Source organism: Cryptomeria japonica, chromosome 1 (assembly GCF_030272615.1).
Source record: "Cryptomeria japonica chromosome 1, Sugi_1.0, whole genome shotgun sequence".
Taxonomy (NCBI): Eukaryota; Viridiplantae; Streptophyta; class Pinopsida; order Cupressales; family Cupressaceae; genus Cryptomeria; species Cryptomeria japonica.
The window spans coordinates 658,310,485-658,328,870 of NC_081405.1; the positions used below are offsets into that span (position 1 = coordinate 658,310,485).

General features: G+C 34.3%; 1 protein-coding gene and 1 pseudogene across 1 annotated transcript; both read right to left on the bottom strand.

Annotated features, from left to right (window-relative positions):
- Window positions 1-4,839: 4,839 nt before the first annotated feature.
- LOC131050489 (putative serine carboxypeptidase-like 52) lies at window positions 4,840-13,940 on the bottom strand. Its single transcript, XM_057984678.2, has 6 exons — window positions 13,248-13,940; window positions 8,396-8,464; window positions 6,319-6,440; window positions 5,888-6,001; window positions 5,680-5,725; window positions 4,840-5,160 (listed from the first exon to the last, which is right to left on the bottom strand). The coding sequence occupies exons 3-6, from the start codon at window positions 6,345-6,347 to the stop codon at window positions 5,077-5,079; spliced, it is 273 nt and encodes a 90-aa protein (XP_057840661.1). The 5' UTR covers window positions 6,348-6,440; window positions 8,396-8,464; window positions 13,248-13,940; the 3' UTR covers window positions 4,840-5,076.
- Window positions 13,941-15,786: 1,846 nt separating this feature from the next.
- On the bottom strand, window positions 15,787-17,351 carry LOC131858311 (acetyl-coenzyme A carboxylase carboxyl transferase subunit beta, chloroplastic-like; annotated as a pseudogene).
- Between the last annotated feature and the right edge of the window lie 1,035 nt (window positions 17,352-18,386).

An 18,386-nucleotide genomic window follows, 5' to 3' on the forward strand; every position in this document is an offset into this window, starting at 1 on the left:
ATGAAATTACTACATAATGTTGTGAAGGTAGATTCATGAATCTATGGATCTCCCTTGAGATTTTAATTTTCAAAGTAAGTAACCTTCAATATTATGGATACAAAGTGTTAAGGATATGCAAGGATATATATAGTGATGATGAGGTGATGATAATAAGGTGGGATCAGGGTTGATTAGAAGAGGTGGATAATGAGGCAAACTATTGTTGAAGGTGATCTAAATTATGCCTGAGTTGGTTAATGAAAAGTTCCATGTTGTGCAATGGGGTGGGGTACTAGTGAATATAATAGTGTTGGAAGATTTTAGAGCTTACAATGGTAAGAGCTATGAATTGAAGTGCATAGGGACTCTGAGGTCCTTCCCATACAAACTAAATTGTAAGACCTATGAAGGTAGAGAAAATAGAGATTATGAAGCATGCATTTCTCTTAAACATGTAGAGATAATGACTATATTTATATCATATATATGGAAATTACAAACTAAAATGGTCATATAAAGTTTTTTATTAGTTACATGAGATTGTGAGTGATCCCTACCTTTAAGATAAGTTGTAAAGGCTAGGATATTGATATTTAAGTTATATGCACAAGCCATCAAATGAATTAAAGGTCTTCTAAATTATTATTAAGAATGGTAAGAGGGCCTCATTGAGGGGTACAACAAAGTTAGATATGTTCTCACCTAGTAAAAGTTCTTGATAATCACCAAGGTATTGATTCGAGCCATGCACTTAGGAGTGATAAAAATGTAGTACAACCTTGTGATCAAATATAACATCTATATCATGAAATCTTTTGTTATGAGAACTCAATTGAACATGAATAGTAGAAAGATAAGGTAATTTTTTGTCATTTGATCAAAAGGAAAACTTGTGAAATCAACCTTGACCTGATTAGGCTTGTACCAACATAAGAGTACTTTAGAATTTTTTATATTCATGCAACTTCTACAAATAACATTGTTGGAATGTGAATATTAGTTCATGAAGCTCATATAAGGCATCAAAACATACAATGTAGAATCCTAATTAATTTTATAGATTTTTAAAATTTTAGAGATGTTTTGCAAGGTTTTAAGGTACACGTAGAAGGTTCATCAAAGTGGTGTATGAAATTTGACTTAACAAAAGAATTACTATATTCTGTTGTTAAATAGTCTCAATGTAAACTACTTTAATATAAACTAACCCTTATGCATAAGTATTAGGTTCACCAAAATGTAGTGTATAAAATTTCACTTAATAAAAGGAAGTGTTGAGAACAAGGTGAAGCAAACTAATAATTATTAGGTTCACCAAAATGTAGTGTATGGAATTTCACTTAATAAAAGAAAGTGTTGAGAACAAGGTGAAGCAAACTAAAATATTAACTTAAACAAAGTGTTGCAAATCTGAAAACAAAAATTATCCAAGTAGATAATGTGATTGCACATTCAAAACATAAGCATAAACATAGTAATGCCAAAGATAACACTAGATTTCGTGGAGAAACCTTTTTGGGAAAAAAACTCCACACGAGAAAGAGGACAAGTATATTATTAATATTCAAATAGATGCATACAATATCATACTTTAGTGTAATTCTCTAAGCAATCTGGCAACACCCTATTACCTGCAACTCACTTAAAACTACTATCCCGAGGATTCAATTTATAAATATTTGCAGGAGGGAAAACCACCATAGAACCTCAAAACAAAAAGGTAAACCCACTAGAAAAATCCACACCTCCCTAAGTGGACATCCCATAAATATAGTAAAAGAAATTATGTTGACATGGCCTTCACATGGACACCTAATCCATAGCTAATCACAAATAGTCAATCCTAGGTGCTCCATTACTCTTTGACAAACCCCAACATGCATGTACACACAATTACATGCAAGCACATGCAAGTTTGGGTGCTCCTTACCTAAAAAATACCTAGAAAGTGGATACCTAGAAGGAACATTCCACTAGAATGCTCTATAACCATCATTCATAAGTGTCCACCTCTATGGAATGCAATTATAATTGTTCATAAGCAATAAATAATAAATAATTTATCTCTCATGTCTCGTAGAACACTATCCAAGGAACATGGAGACATATGAAAATGAATTAGAAATGAAAGGTTGATGTCACATATCCTAACATTCTCCTAGTTGACATTATACATTGCAATTACATCCATGAGATATGAATAATGAATTTAAGTAAAATGATCAAGGCCCATGACCTTCTTGTACCAAGGGAATTTATCTCTGGTTATTGGCTTTGTAAGAGAATCTACAAAGTTATCCTAAGTGTCAATATTTTCAGTCAAGACCTTACCATTCTCAACCATTTTTCGCACAAAGTGATAATGAACATCAACATGCTTAGTACGACCATGACATATAGGATTTTTGGCAAAACATATGGCACTCTAACTATCGCATGTAACCCCCACTATCTTGCAATAAAAACCAATACATGTACCAATTATTTGTTAACCACATTGCCTCCTTAGAGGAATGTGTAGCAACCATATACTTTACTTCAACAATAGATGATAGAAGTTAGTCTCTTTCTTACTCATCCAATTCTCCTAAAAAAAAAAACATAGCCACGGGTGGACCTTCAAGTATCTAATTCACCTACCCAATTTACATCAACAAAACCTTGTATGTCCAAAGAATTGACCATATCATCATTACCATGATAAACCAAATAGTATTCTAAAGTACCTCAAAAATATGAACACCCTTTTAACAAAATTCCAACTCTCTATGCTAGGGTTAGACATAAACCTGCTCAGAACTCCCACTACTTGGGCTATATCTAGTCTAGTGTAAACTATTGGATGCATTAAACTAAAAAAGATAATAGCATAAGGAATTGTATGCATCTCTTCAAAATCCTCAACCAAATTAAGACACATGTCCAAACTCAACTTAGTACCAATAAAAAATAAAATATTTACTAGTTTATGGTCTTGAATATTAAACCTTTGCAAGAGGGTATCAAAGTCTTTCTCCCAAAGGTACTATTTTTCATCGTGATGATGGATCATGAAGTGTGATCCGAAATGTTGGTGCAAAAAAGTTTACATAGTTAAATCCAAAAATCTCTTACAACAAACAACGGGGACTATGGAAATCTGATGAGTTTAATACTTAATGTGACTTAACCAAAGCTTTTTGTGAACCTAATCCCCACCGTTCTCCATCTAAAGGATATGTCTGGTAGCCCCCAATTCCTTCATATAAAATGTGCCAAAAAGCTGAGTTTTGAGCTCTCTAATCACTACCTTGGTGTTAGTCATCAATATACAAGACAATAATCAGTATATGATCATCAATAACCTTAATATAAACACAATGATCCTCTTGGATTCTAACATAACCTAACTTCAATGCAAAGGCATCAAAATTCAGGTACCACATCCTAGGTGACTATTTTAGACCATACAATGGTTGTTTTAACCAAAAAACTAAGTTTTCTTTTCTTTTCACAACAAAATAATCACAACAAAATATACACCTAATGATACCTAGCTTGGAATAATGCATCTTAAGCCTTAGGATAGGATTAATGTTCATGAAATTTGAGTCTTATTAGGCATGCAAAAAAAATATTGAGGAAGGTTAGGTGTCAATGGTTTGCTTAAAATCCTAAAGAGGTTGGAAATGTTAGAAAACTAGAAGGTCCACGACATAAGTAAAGAAGAGAAACATTTCCTATGAAAAAAAATTGAGTGTGTATTGGACACCTAGTGTTTTAAAATCCATACAACATGAAGGCACATTTAGTATTGTGGACCAAGTAAATAAATTCACAATCAATAGGCAACCATGGGAGACACCTTCAATATTGGAATAGATGAAGATGCTAGAAGATACCCTAAAGAAATAGAAGATGAAAAGAAAGTAGGAAAAAAAACCAAGTCGAGTACACATAGCTAAAGTGATCAAGCCTCTACATGCCATTTTATAAATGATAGAAAATAATGTAAGTAAGATCAATCCCAATATATTTTACTTAACATTAATTCATCAAAGCAAATATATCCATAATTTGATCATAAACTCAATTTCAAGCACCTCTACAATGCCTAATTTTTTTGACACTTGAGCCCAAACTTATGAACCTAGTACCAAAGGAGTTGTGCCATTGGATGGAACCCCAATAAAAGCTATTGAAATCATCAATAATCAACCTCTTTCCCTTTATGCTTGACCAAATATTAAAGCAATACAAGATATATCTATCATAGAAGTCCCCTATATATTTGGCATATACCTTTTTAGAGACTTCATTTGCCAAGATAAGGATTTCCCTCCTACTTGATCATAGTCATATGTTCTTGACTACAAGATATGGAACTCACATGAAAATCTCTTTTAAACCACTCAATATGCACCATATCCAAATCAAGCTATTTATCCATAAATAGTAAGGTTACTCTTTTGTCATAGAAGACGAAAAACCAAATGGCTCCTTGGTGAGCTTTACATTTCCACTTAAATCTCAAATAAATCGTGCGACACATTATTTTCATCAATAGATTAAAAAAAAAATAAGGCTTGTCTCCATCAATTATGTGAGGAATTTGGTCTACGAACATATATATTATTCAAGAAGAAGCACCACTAATCCTAGAAACCACAAAGGATAAAGAAAACAAAATAGATATAATATTTTGATGGAACAAACTACAAAATTAGCATTGATGTTATTATAGATAGGGTCTCTATGCAAGAAAAAAGATATCAATAGTCTTATTAATTGCAATTTAATTATACCATTAATATAATAAAATAGAAATGTTTGGTGTAAGGTTTGATTTTCAGTGTCATCTTATGTTCTTACCAAGTTAAGAAGTGTGTATTCAACCTTAATTCATTTAACTTGACTTGGACCTTGCAATTTCAATCCACAAGGAAATAGAAAATAGATCTGGCAGAATATAATTGAAGCTTAGAAAACTAATCTTTGCCATATTTGGATTGAGTTCCATGAAGTTTGAATATTTTAAATATCTATCTGCAATTGTATTCTGGTGGTGCATTACTCTTACTGAAATCATAGTAATTCTAATTTAGAAAAATGGTTTTATATCGGTTGTCTGGAGGTCCATCGATCAAACATCACAAAAGATTGCCTAGGCTTGTATTCTGGTGCTGTATGACCTGCTCCCTGTCAAAGATTTAACTATTATCAGATTAATATGCAAAGAGATTAATATGCAAGGAGGAAGTAGCTGTAATTTTCTTCTAAAATAAAAACAATTATGCTTTACACAGGTAGTAAACAATTTTCACTTCTGCCAACAAGAGCAGGCGTCAGCCTTAAACCACACACACTAAGCAACATACTAAGTCTAGAGAATGTTAGTCAACTCTGAGTGTTTAACACTTTAAGTCTAGAAGTGTATTCTTAGTGTGACCACACACATTAAGCAACATATTAAGCCTAGAAAATGTCACTCAATTCTGAGTGTTTAACACTTTTAAGCCTAGAAGTATAAGCTTAATGTATGTGATTTAAGCCGTTCTGTACTCCTGAGTCCTGACATATGAGAGTGAATTTGACCATTACTTCTGAGGTGATTGGCCTGTTGCATGGTTTCCTCCCATGGTTTCACTTGAAAATTTGAAATGATGATGTATCATACTATAAGAAAAAAGATACCATCAACTAGGATAGAGTTTTCACCTTAATTGTTGTAAAAGTCAGGTTCTTGTCGTACGTTCTTGTATATCTGTGTAGAACAACAAAACAACCATTACTGAATCAGGCCTAAGTAAATAAAATGCATGTTAATACGAAAAATGATGAATGTTCTGATTTGTATGTAATTATATGACTGTGATAATATTCAGACAGGAAATTAAAAATCTTCAGATCAAGGTCTGAGTGTTACCCAGCAACTTGTCCATCCACAAACCAAGATCGCCAATCATCTACTATTGTGTAGCCTAATGACCTTATCCATGTTTGAGTTCCAATAAATGGCACGACCATATCATGATCACCACTGCAACAGAATATTCTCAAGAGTGTATGTCTTAAAGTGGGTAAGATTAAGAAAACTGCTAAATTACTATGATAATTTATTTGTTTTCAGCTGAATAGCAAGATTGTTTCATCATAATGTTACTTCCGTATAAATGCTCTTAGAACATTCAAAAAGGTATATGAGGGATTTTTTAGTACTTTGAGAAATGTTCTTTCAGTAAAATTACAGTGATTTATGGGTTCCTAGAAAGCTAAAAATAAAATAAGCTCTGAGTATGAACCATTGAATTTCGAAAATAATGCTAGAGAGAAAAATCTATGGGGTAGGCAAATTACCTGTAGATTAATGCAGAATAACCTTGCATGGTAAGATCTAAATGATATTTGACTACACTTGAGTAATCAGCAGAATACTTAAAACGAGTGCTACATCTTTTCCACGCTCCAGTTATTTCTTCCTGCAAAGAGGGAGAATAAAAGGTCACATGATGTTGTCAGTTGTATCCTATTAATAAAAAAACAGTGTTTCTCCGATTTATGGGAACAAAGCGACGACAAATTTTTTTCTAAATTTTGGGAGGCTGGGAACACATCGAGGGGATATCTATACAAACATACAATACTACAAATATATATAAATATTTAAAAAAATAACTGCAATTTACACAAAGTATGCTAAATTAGATACAGAATTAAGAACACACTACAAATTTGGTAGTTGATAACAAAGTCAATTCTCAAATCATAAATGTAAATGATAGTTGAAAAATAAAAAATGGTTTATAATTTATACGGATATCATAGCAGCTGCTAGCAATACAAAGTTAAATGTACAGCACCACGAAGGCATTGCTGAAACTACTGTTGATTATATATATATATATATATTTATAATTTACACAGAGAGTGCTTAATTAAATACAGAATTAAGAACACACTACAAAGCAGGTAATTGATAACAAAGTCAATTGTCAAATCATAATTGTAAATGGCAATTGAAAAATAAAAAGTTTATAATTTATATGGATATCATAGTAGCTTCCAGCATTACAAAGTTAGAGGTACAGCACCACGAAGGCATTGCTGAAGCTACTGTTGTAAACTCCACCAGTGACCAAACTTTGTCAAATATTTGCTTGAATTCCAGTTATTGTTCTATTTATTTATTTTTATTCCCATATTGCAAATTAGGGCTAGCTGAAGTATGCCCTATAAATTTTAAATCAGCTGACTTGTCCACAAAACTATCATATGCAAATACAAGGAGAATCCACCAGTCAAGAAAATGGGTGATCCAAATCCCTGAGGCAAAGAAATTTGAAGCCAAAATTTTCTCTGCAAAAGACAGAATCCTGGAGGCCTGGATCTTCAAGAGTAAACACTTTTCTACTCCTTGAGCTCTCTTACATCCTGATGATGGATCACAGAGTGTGATCCGAAATGTTGATGAAAAAAAACAGACACAATCAAATCTAGAAAAACAACAACAACCATGAAACAAGTCAATGAAAGAAAAATCCAAATCCAGTGTTATAGATTCATGTGTACCAAGTTTCTTAATAATCCTAATTATTTATATTTCTATCTTCCTCAGTCATAAATCCCCCTTTTCTTCATTGACACCTTTGTTTATATGAACCTACCCACTTTTACAGTCTGTTATTTTAATACATAAAAAAACTTTTGACAGAAAAGCAAATGGTGGGGGACACCAAGCATGGCAGGCCATATCCCTAAGGTCCTCATAAATGGGGAATGTCCCAAGAACATCTCCTTCCATAAAAAAAAGTCAATGAAAATAAAATCAAATCCAGTTTTATAGATTTATACATACGAAGTTTATTAATGATCCTAAGTATTCATATTTCCATCTATCCCAGTCATAAATCCTCCATTCTTCATTGACACCCTTGTTTATATGAACCCACCCACTTTTACAGTCTGTTATTTTAAGACAGAAAAAAACATTGCAAGAAAAGCAATTGGTGGGAAACATCAAGGATGGTAGGCTGTACCCCAAAGTTCCCATAAATGGGGAATGTCCCCCACACTAGGAAGATGTCCCAGGGATGTCCCCAAAATTTGCCAAAAAACAGGACAGGAAGGTACCTTCTGTCCCTGTCCCCCTGTCCCCAGGACATCTCCCATCCCCAAAACCTTGTAAAAACTCTGGAGATGTGTCCCTAGAGAACACTTAAAAAGAGTAATAAAGATAAAACAAATCATATCCTTTTAACAATAATATATGTTTTTGTCTCCAATGTGTTTACTGATTTGAACATCGATTGCTGTCTAGAAGCCACTTAGAAGTTAGAACATTTGAAAATGATAAAATGTATCCAAAGTCTTACTACAAGTCAAGTACAATAAACACTGGCTATTGAGATTGATTGGAAAAGGTCTAGTGAAATACCGATTGAGCATGAATTGCTTTTCTCACAGAAGGATTGTTTGCCCAAACATTTGAAAGTTGATAAGAGTCCTGTTGGAAAAAACATGTCTTACTTCAGCAATAGATCATGCAAAAAATACAAAGCCAATTCTAATCATGCATTTGAAACAATGAAGAGATACAACATTAGATTATCCCCATGCGCAATCTTATGAAAACTTTGCGATAGTTGTTTAATTTAGTTAACCACTGACTGATTTGCAGCATTTAGGTTCATAAAGAGAGTAAGAGAAATCAATTGGAACATTTCTTCACCAAGTTGGCTTAAATTTTAGATACTACGTACATGATATTAGTTTGCTATTGTTTTCCTGATACCATTTTCTATGCTAAATAAGATTTATTATTTTATATAAATTCATAGGCAAAAGGCTTGCATCTATTCATCAAAACACAGTGCCAAGATACATATAGAAGTTTGGAATGTGCCAAGAATCAAAGATCTGCCCATTATTTTAACTGCGAGGACAAATATGTTTATCACGTTGACTCCTTGATACACAATTTTCTAACAAAACTTGAAAACATGAAATTTAACATATTCATTATCCAGGTGATATTAAGCATACACAAAATTTTCATCCTCCATTGGAATCTCAAAGCATGTTCACTATTTTTCAAAAAAAAAAAAATCATGCTGGTTGCTATAAACCATAAGCTGGTAAAAAATGCAGAAGTCTGATTGGTATGGTCCATAACCTGGTAAAACATGCTGAAGGTGTCTTCAAAACAAAGGAGGAATGACAGACTTCTACATTCCAAAGTTGCCACTGCTTTCTCCAAAGTAACTATCACAGTTCCACACTCCTTATGGCAGCCATTAAAATAATCATTAATATGGACCAGAATATCCATTATCCTTTCAGAATGCTTATTGTCTTACTATTTTAGCAACCTCTTAACATCAAAAACCCAACCCTTACTGTACAGAATGAACTGTTTTTCAAGAACCCTTGTTTTCTGCTTCTAGTACAGTCTGATTGACTGCATCCTTCCCTTTCAGAGCTTGAAGTGTCCTTTTTGGATGTCATTGAAGATGTTTAGAAAGCATAGAAAAGGAAGAGCTTGCTATCTGAGGGCTATCAGTTTGAAAATTTATTGACTGTGAATTGGAAGGGTCTTGAATAGTAGGCATCTAATTCATCATAAGAAACTAAGTGAATGGGGTTCTTTACACCAATATAGCCTCAAGAGTTTTATGAATTTCCATTGGACCTTCTTTTGTTCTGTGTCCCCTGATGTCACCAGAATGACAGAATCCTATGTTCCATGGGCTAGATGGGGACACTTTAAGGCTGAAGTCTTATATATCGATGCAAAAACATCCCTGTATGCTAGGAAAATTGTAAAATCCAAGGTTCTGAGTACATGATCCTAGTCATTTCCTATTTTAATTAACTGAGAACTACTTCAAGAACCCAAATTGCCTATGACAGGGCCCACGTATCTTATGTCCTATTTAGAATTTTTTTGAGTAAGCGCACTAGATTGTCAAACTGGAATTTGCAAACATAGAGAATAAACTTCACTTTTTATTCTTTTTTGCTCCACAACTACAGAATACTCTAAGTTCTTTAGTTCTCTAGTTTTCTCTCTATGACTTGTTTGATACTTTGTTGATTGTTTCCTTTTTGGGTCCATGCAATTTTGTTGCATTCGTTTTCTTTTTTGGGACCTCATGATACTTTAGGAATTTGATATCTTGGACTTGGCCTAGATATTGTGAGGTTTCAGGACATGACACCATTCCATTGACTATTTTGTATAAATAGGCTGTAAATTATTGTGCAGTAATTTGTAGATCTATTCATCTCTGAGTGGAAAATATTATTGATGTCCATACCTTCATCAATTTCATTTGTGTCACTATTAATCTTTAAACAAATGTGTGAGTAGAAAATTTCATAATACTCAAACTATCAACTAAGAAGTTTTTTCTTTTTTCAAATTTACATTTATCTTTTGACTACAAAATGCCTAGTAGGTGAATATCCCTGTTGGTAGAGATTGCCCTCACTAAATCAGAGGTTGCCCTGTCTTTATTTTTCATATTTAAACTAATTTTCTTTGGTTTTTGTCCCATAGTTAGGTAATCCCTTTCCCGACAGTGAATCACCTTGGTAATATCTAATCACAATCAACCCAATTAGAAATCGATAGCCAATCTACAGAAAGAGAACACCATAAAATGTATGGCAATTTTTTTGCTCCAACATGCAATATTTATGCTCCCAACACTACAAAAGCTCAATCTCATAGTATTTAACCATATGAATCTTGGTGGCTGCAATGTAGGTTTAATTTTTGATGCTTGCTAGCTGTTTATTTTTTATGATTTTGGTTTAGCTTTGTCTCATAGCCTCTTGTTGGAGCTCTTTTTGGTTTTTCTGTGATTCTATGTGTTAGTCCGATCAACCTTTTTGGTCATCTATGGACATTAACAGTCTTTCTATCTATGTATTACTATGTGTTTAGGTTTTACACAAAATATCAAATTGAATGACAGAAGTTCAGTCCTCTTCTACCTTTAAGATTGCAGATTTTACTGTGTAATAATCATCCACATTTATGGTTCAAGGAACAGATTATTTTCTTGGCACTTCTTTACTTTGCAAAACATTTAGCACCCTTATTGGTACTTAGAACTATAGTATTTGTTCTGTGCTACTAAGATCTGTTCAACAAATCCCCTTAGCCAAAATTCTTAGTGGCTCATGTTTTATCTGTTACAACATCTAGTTTGGCTTCTTCTTTTTCCATTGCTTTCTGAATTCTTCTTGTATTTAGACCATTTCATTCTTTTTCCATTGTTTTCCACCATTCCTGCCTCCAGTTGCACATCAACATTCTTTCTCAATTTTTCTTCCTTCCTCCATTGTGCGACTTCCTTTGCTGCAACACCACCCTCATCTTCCCTTAGTTCTATCTCAAGGTCCTCATCATGTGCATTCACTTGCACTTCATTCACCTCCACTTTCTTCCCTCCATAGTATATATTTCTACCACCCCTTCTTCAGGCTCAATAACTAGCACCTCTATATCCTCCATGAGGATTTATTCTTCTACAAGTTTCTCACATCATTTCTTCTTCTCATATGAATTTAACAAAGGTTCAACCATTCTCATTTCTTCTTCAAGTAAGAGATAGTATTCTACTTTTGCTGCTTGCATGAACATATATTATTGTTACACTCGAACATTCAATGTCTTCTTCCTTATTTTTCACCTTTTGGGCTGCACTTTTTTCATCAATCTTCATGATTAACTTTATGTCCACTTCTTTCTCCTTTTCTATCAAAACATGGTTGTTAGTAATATAGTATACATGACAAGATGGCCCCTATGCTCATGCTTGTCTTCTCTCTCCTTCAATGAATTTAGAGTATATCTTTGCCCATCCTTCTTGAAATACAATATGTTGAATCTTTCCATTATATGTCATCTCACTATCAATTTTCCAATTCTTTCCTAACAAAGAATGACATGCATCCATCGGTAAGAAATTACACAAGACTATCCTTATATCTACCAATTTCATATCAGCTTCACAAGGTTCTCACAAAGTGAGATCATGAGCTTGTATCAACCAAGACACCCTATATGTCCTTGGGTGGGGTGTATGTGTTAAATTCAGCTTATCTACTGTTGATGGTGTTTTTGTGCACTATAGAACACAAAAAAAGTATTGAATACTCTATCCTCTCTTGAACAAAGACTTCTGAAATGCTGAAGATGGCAAAGAATCGCATGAGACAACTCCAAGGTTCACAATGTCAGGTCTTGTCGTGCTCTTGGATAGACTCGGTTATTTGAGGTGATATTGCTGTAATCACAAGGGGGACTTATGTTGAATCTTGAATGCTTGAATGTTGCTGTAACGTGGAAATTAACTTGATTAAAAAAAGGAAAAAGGATAAAGGGTTGAGAAAGATAATCTAATCCTAGGAATGTGAGAGCAATGGACAATCTTTGGTGGAACTCAACTAAGATTTGCTTTGACATGCAGCGAACATCTCCACAAGGCTAGTGCAATCTTCTAGGGATAGCTTTATGATTTTCAAATCCTCACTGCAAGCATAGATACCCCCAAGGTGAAGAATATCAATGAAGGAGTGATAATTGAAGTTAAGCTTGGCTAAGATGGATATAGTTGACTACGCATGACACTTTACAATCAGCAAGGTGTTAGTAGTATGGATGTACGAATTTCACCATTGATCATACACAAAATTCTTCCATTCATCTAAACAACATGAAAATTAAACGAGAAGTAGAGACCATGAGAATTGTTGAATAGACATATGAATTTCACCATATCTTAAATGAAGTTTGCATGCTTCTTACAGCAAAGACTTGGTAACAATCTTTGCCTTCTGCTCCCACTCTACTCTAACTGCTATCTAATTATTATCTGTAATATCCCTTGCTAATATTGGTGTAAAATGATGATGTTGAACTCAAGGAATATTGTCAAATATTTTGCGTACAGGCTGGAATCTAACATATGCTCATTGCAATTGATATAGGAAGATGTACAACAATCAAACATGAAGAATACACCTCAAATGCAACTTAAAATTTGAAATGGACATTTTATCAAACACTTGCCATACATGCTTCAGAATAAACCAATTTGATTATTCAATACTGTTGTCATAAGGTTCTGATTACAATTTCAAACTTGCAAATTGCACAATAGCATTTATTTCTCAAACATAATGATATATGAAGGTACTCTAATGGCTGACCCTAATGTCTGAACACAATGTACTCAGAAAATTGACCAAAACATACACCAAGAAGGATCAAAAACCTGATCTGCTGATGCCGAATGAATGAGACACCCTCAACAATGATTGCAGAATTTTTATTGGAATTTTGGATGGCTCTATGATGAAATTGTCCCCCTTGTAGCTGGCCGCCCTGCCTTTGATTTTGCAGATGCAAAATAAAATAATATCAGCAGTCTTCCGCCCCAAATGTGTAAGGGAAATCATTGTCTCGGCAACACGAATTGAATGCACCAATACCCACAAAATTGTGACCCACCAGCAATGAGTAATGAATGAAAATATGGGGATCAATAGGTCTGATCGACCTCGATGGCATACCTGGAAAGAACCTCAGAAAACGCCCTCAATCACCTTCAAAATGTCTCCAAATAAATCGCCTATCTCTTCTTTAGAGTGCACAAACAAAGGACATCAAAAGATCATAAATCTGAAGTATGTCTCCATATCACTTCCTGTGAATGTCACTGCAAAAACTCAATATGTCTCCATATCACTTCCTGTGAATGTCACTGCAAAAACTCAATAAGCTCCAATGTGAAGGACTGAAATATCCCTCACTCTCAATTGCAACCCTTTGGAGGATCTTTCACCACCTCAGTTATGCCAATCAAAGAGAGTTATCATTCTCTAAGATTGAATATGAACTGCAGAAACCCTTGGCTCCACAAGCTTTCAAGCAAAGAAAATGTCAAAACATTCGATGATTGAACAAATGAGCCTACCCCTCAATTTATTCTTTGTCTCCAAGGGATCGGCCACCTTCTAGAAGATTCCCCTTTAATAAAATAATATTTAATTACACTTTAAAATAATTTTAAAATATGATTATAATATAAAGTGCAATTATCATCATACGTGAGAGTACATTATCTCTCCAAAAATCATATAAAAATCAAATGTGAAGCCACAAGCACTGCCCGAGCGATCCTCTCATCAACTCCTTGGCCTATGAGGGTCAAGTAATAGGCCAAACTCCAAGAATGTCTACGAACTAGTGAGATGGGGAAATTACATTATCTACTACTAATCTATTGTAAATCTATTAACTATTCACTCTTAACCTTTACAAATGAAAGAGTGGAGCCTTATATAGTGCTCTCATTACAATTGAGTGGTTCGGATTGATTCACAATCAATGGCCAAGATTAAAAGATAGAAACCCTAATTAGGGTTTGTTACACCCATTACAAAGCATTTAATAGTTGACCAATGACAAAATTACATTTGATGGGACACATGTCCTTTGAATTTTCGACCAAGAGATGACGACAACAGGTGCATCGAACTTTGTGCCAACATGTGGTAGTTATTCTCTTTGATGGATGAGTCAGGTACATTGAATCTAGATGCCTTATCTTGAAATGATGTGATTGGATAAGTGATGAGTAGGCCTCTTTTAGCTTGCTTGATCTTTGTAACTCATCACAAAGGTAGATGATGGAGGCATATCTCTTGATACTCAACATTATCCAAGCGCCTACAATGAAGAATGGAATGATGGTGGGAGATACTCCCAAATTGCATCATCTTCCTGACCTGATCACCTTCTTCCCTAGAGCTTCCATCTTGCTATACTAGAAATGATTCTTGGATTTCAGGAGGAAATTCAAGATTGTGCAAAATTTCTTCCTTGAGTGCTTGATCTTCTTTGTACAACGTTGTCTTCTTCATGCGGTGGAAATCCTGATGATGTATGTGAATTGATAAGCTTTCATCTTGGAGCTAACCCTCATCACTTGCTGCTAAGTTCTCCCATGGCTTGAATCTCTTTCTCTAGCTTGTCTATATTGTTTTGTGTTTGATCCTTCGAGCCTTGATTCACCCTCTTGCATCACATCTGGAAACAAACATAATTTGAATCAAAACATTGTAAAAAATACTTAATCAAGCTTCCTACTACCTTCTCTAAATTAGGAAATGAATTTTCTGATCATGGAAACATCTACTTTTAAGTCTGATTTCTCTCCTTTTGACTTAATTCTCATCAATTTGAGTTTGATTTTGTGTCTCAGGCCCGATTTACATTTGATTTCTCACTTTTATATGCCCAATTTGATAGGTATCAGGTCTGGGATAGGCTTGATTTGTACTGGCTTCAAGTGGCAAAGGAAGTTTGCACATATGATGTTCCATTGGAAGTTCGCTAATTTGAGGCTTGACTAAAAGTGTTAGTTTGCACATTTGGATCCTAACTGGAAGTCTTAGGTCACACTTTGGAGGCCCATCTGGAAGTCTTAGGTCGCACATTTGGGGGTGATTGGAATTCTCAATGCTTAGGTTGTTCTTTGGAGGGTTGATAGGAAACCTTAGTTTGCTAATTGAAGGCCTGATCCGAAATAATCAAGACTTAGTTCGTTGATTTGGAATTTGATTGGAAGTCGCTAATCCTTAGTTCACTCTTTTGAAGTTTGATTGGAAATAACCTATCCTTAGGTTTCTCTTTTGAAGCTTGATTGGAAGTGTTAGTTTACATTTTGAAGGGGCAACTGGAAATGTTAGTTCGTGTTTTTGAGGCCTAGCTAGAAGTGAAAGTGAAAGATTGATCATCTTGCTACACATTCACCCTCTTGACTTGCTATTTATTAAGTTTACTATAACCTCTTTAGCAATGTACTTATCAAGATCGTGGTCTCTTTGCCAACAATGAAATACACAAGGCTTAATTCCAAAATCAAATAAAGAATCAGATATTTGATCTTCATCATCTACTATCTGGTTTAATGTCTGTTCAATAACTCATTTACCTGCAAATGCAATGTATGCATTAGGCTCAACAATCGTGACATTAGCCAACATACCAAAACTAGCAGTGACTCCACCAATTGTCGGAGATGTAAGAACTGAAATATATAGTAAATTTTTCTCCTTTTGATATGTATGCAACATAGCAGCTATTTTATTCATTTGCATTAAGCTAAAACTTCCTTCTTGCATGCGCGCTCTGCCAGAAGCACATACGAGAATTAATGGAATTCTCAGTAGCAAACTATATTAAACGGGTTATTTTTTCACCCACTACCGAGCCCATACTGCCTCCCATGAACTGAAAATACATAACTCCGAGTGCAACAGAAATACCATTTATTTCACCTACGTCTGTTTGAATAGCGTCGGGTAAACCTGTTTCTTTTTTATAGGAAGTGTTATAATCTTGATAAGACTGTTCTTCTGTTTCTATAAATTCTTCCTTTCCTAGATTAAATGTACTCTTAATTAGTTCTATGTTAGCGTCGACATATTCTTTTTCTTCTTTAGTTAAAGAGTCATAAGTTAAAGGATATTCTTCTTCAATATCCTCCTCATCAATATCTTCAATATCTTAGTTCGCTGATTTGGAGCTCCACTGGAAGTCTTAGTTCACACATTTTGGGCTCCAATAAAAGTGATCCCAAAATGATAACTTCACTATCTTAATCCCTTTGTTCCGAGCCTCTTAGGATAATTTTGACTTCTAGCCTATCCTTCCTTCCAAAAGTTGACTCTATAAAACAATTTGTCTTTTCCAAATTTCAGCACTTCATCTCTGATTCAACAAGTAAATGATGATGATCAAATGGAATGATCATCAAGAAAACGTTCATTTCGCAAGCCTTAGAACTAATTGACCTCACTTCATCCCAAAGAGAGAGATCTGACTTGATTACCTCCTAGCCACCTAAAATACTACACCTCTTTCAAGTGAAAGGCTAATAGCTAAAGATTCTACAACTATCCTAGAAAGAAGAAAAGTGGGGGTCCCCATTTGTGATGGGGTGATGTGTGAAAATGTCACAACACCTACCATTTTAGTAGACACTAAGCTTTTTGTATTTGCATTATCAATCACACCATTATAACACTACCTTTAGTTTTGCACATTTTTCTAAAGATGTGTCTCCTTTTCCAAACTTCCCCTTTCTTCTCAATCTTCAAGACCCTCCTCAATCTCAAATACTATCCTTTCTCAAGCTCTTCAACTTACTTTAGTGATGCCACAGACTCAAAATTTTCTTGTGCAACTTGTGTGCTACCACCATACCTTTTTGCATTGCCATTGCAATCCCAAGGACAATCAAAAGAACAGTGACCAGCTTCTCTACATCTAAAACATGTTCCACTAAATGCCCAACCTCTTCCTCTTCCATAGTTGCTTCATCTTGCTCGCTGATTTGGTATTTGTTAAGTACTAGATTCTTCCTCATGCTATTGTTGATTTTTATCATTGAGTAATTGATTTCTACCATTAGTGAACCTCCCTCTTCCTCCTAATATATTTGGTTGCCTTCTTGACATCTTGTCTTTGGCTTTCAATGCACATTGATAAGTCTCTTCTACCATGTGCATTCAAACCATACTTATCTTGTATAAAAATTCTCAACCCATTCATATAACTTACTACCTTCTCTTGATCCACCCCATCATGACTAGATTGTATGGTTATCTTGTATAAATCTTTCGTGTAGTCTTTCACAATAAGCTCTTTATCTCAAATTTTGTCACTTCTTCAACATGTACAAATGATAATCTATAGGAAAAAAATTTCCTTCAATTTTGCAACCATACCTCCCAGCTAGAAATCTTTCCTTTACCACTTCTTCTCTTTGAATTTGTACCTCATGGCCTTTTAACAATAAGTTCTCTTAGTCCTCAATTTTCTACTATCATCCCAATTGATAATCTATGGGAAAAAATTGCCCCTCCAATTTTGCAACCATGCCATTACAATAGGGAATCTTTACCACTTTTTTTTCTATGGATTTGTACCACTTTTGTTTCTTTGGATTTGTACTTCTTCTACTAGAGGGTTGAATGGCCTTTTAAATTGGTCCAACTCACTTTGACTTCCTTGGGTCAGTCATGTCACCTAATACAATGCATCCTTCCATCTCCATAAGCCATTCTATCAATTCCTCTAGATTCAAATCACTTGAGAAAAATGGAACTTCCATCCATAGAAGCATAAATTCTCAAAAAATCACAAAAGTTGCAATTTAAAAAAAATCTTTGATCAAAATGGTTTTTCTCCCAATAAATTGCAAAAAGTAGCCACAATTTCCAAGATGTTCAATGATTTTTAAGGGCTTAATTGCAAAAAAATAATATGGGAAATGCCACCAACTCGTTGAGAAACCCTAGTTGTACAATATTGCTATTTAATCAAGTTTTTTTTGTTGATTTTT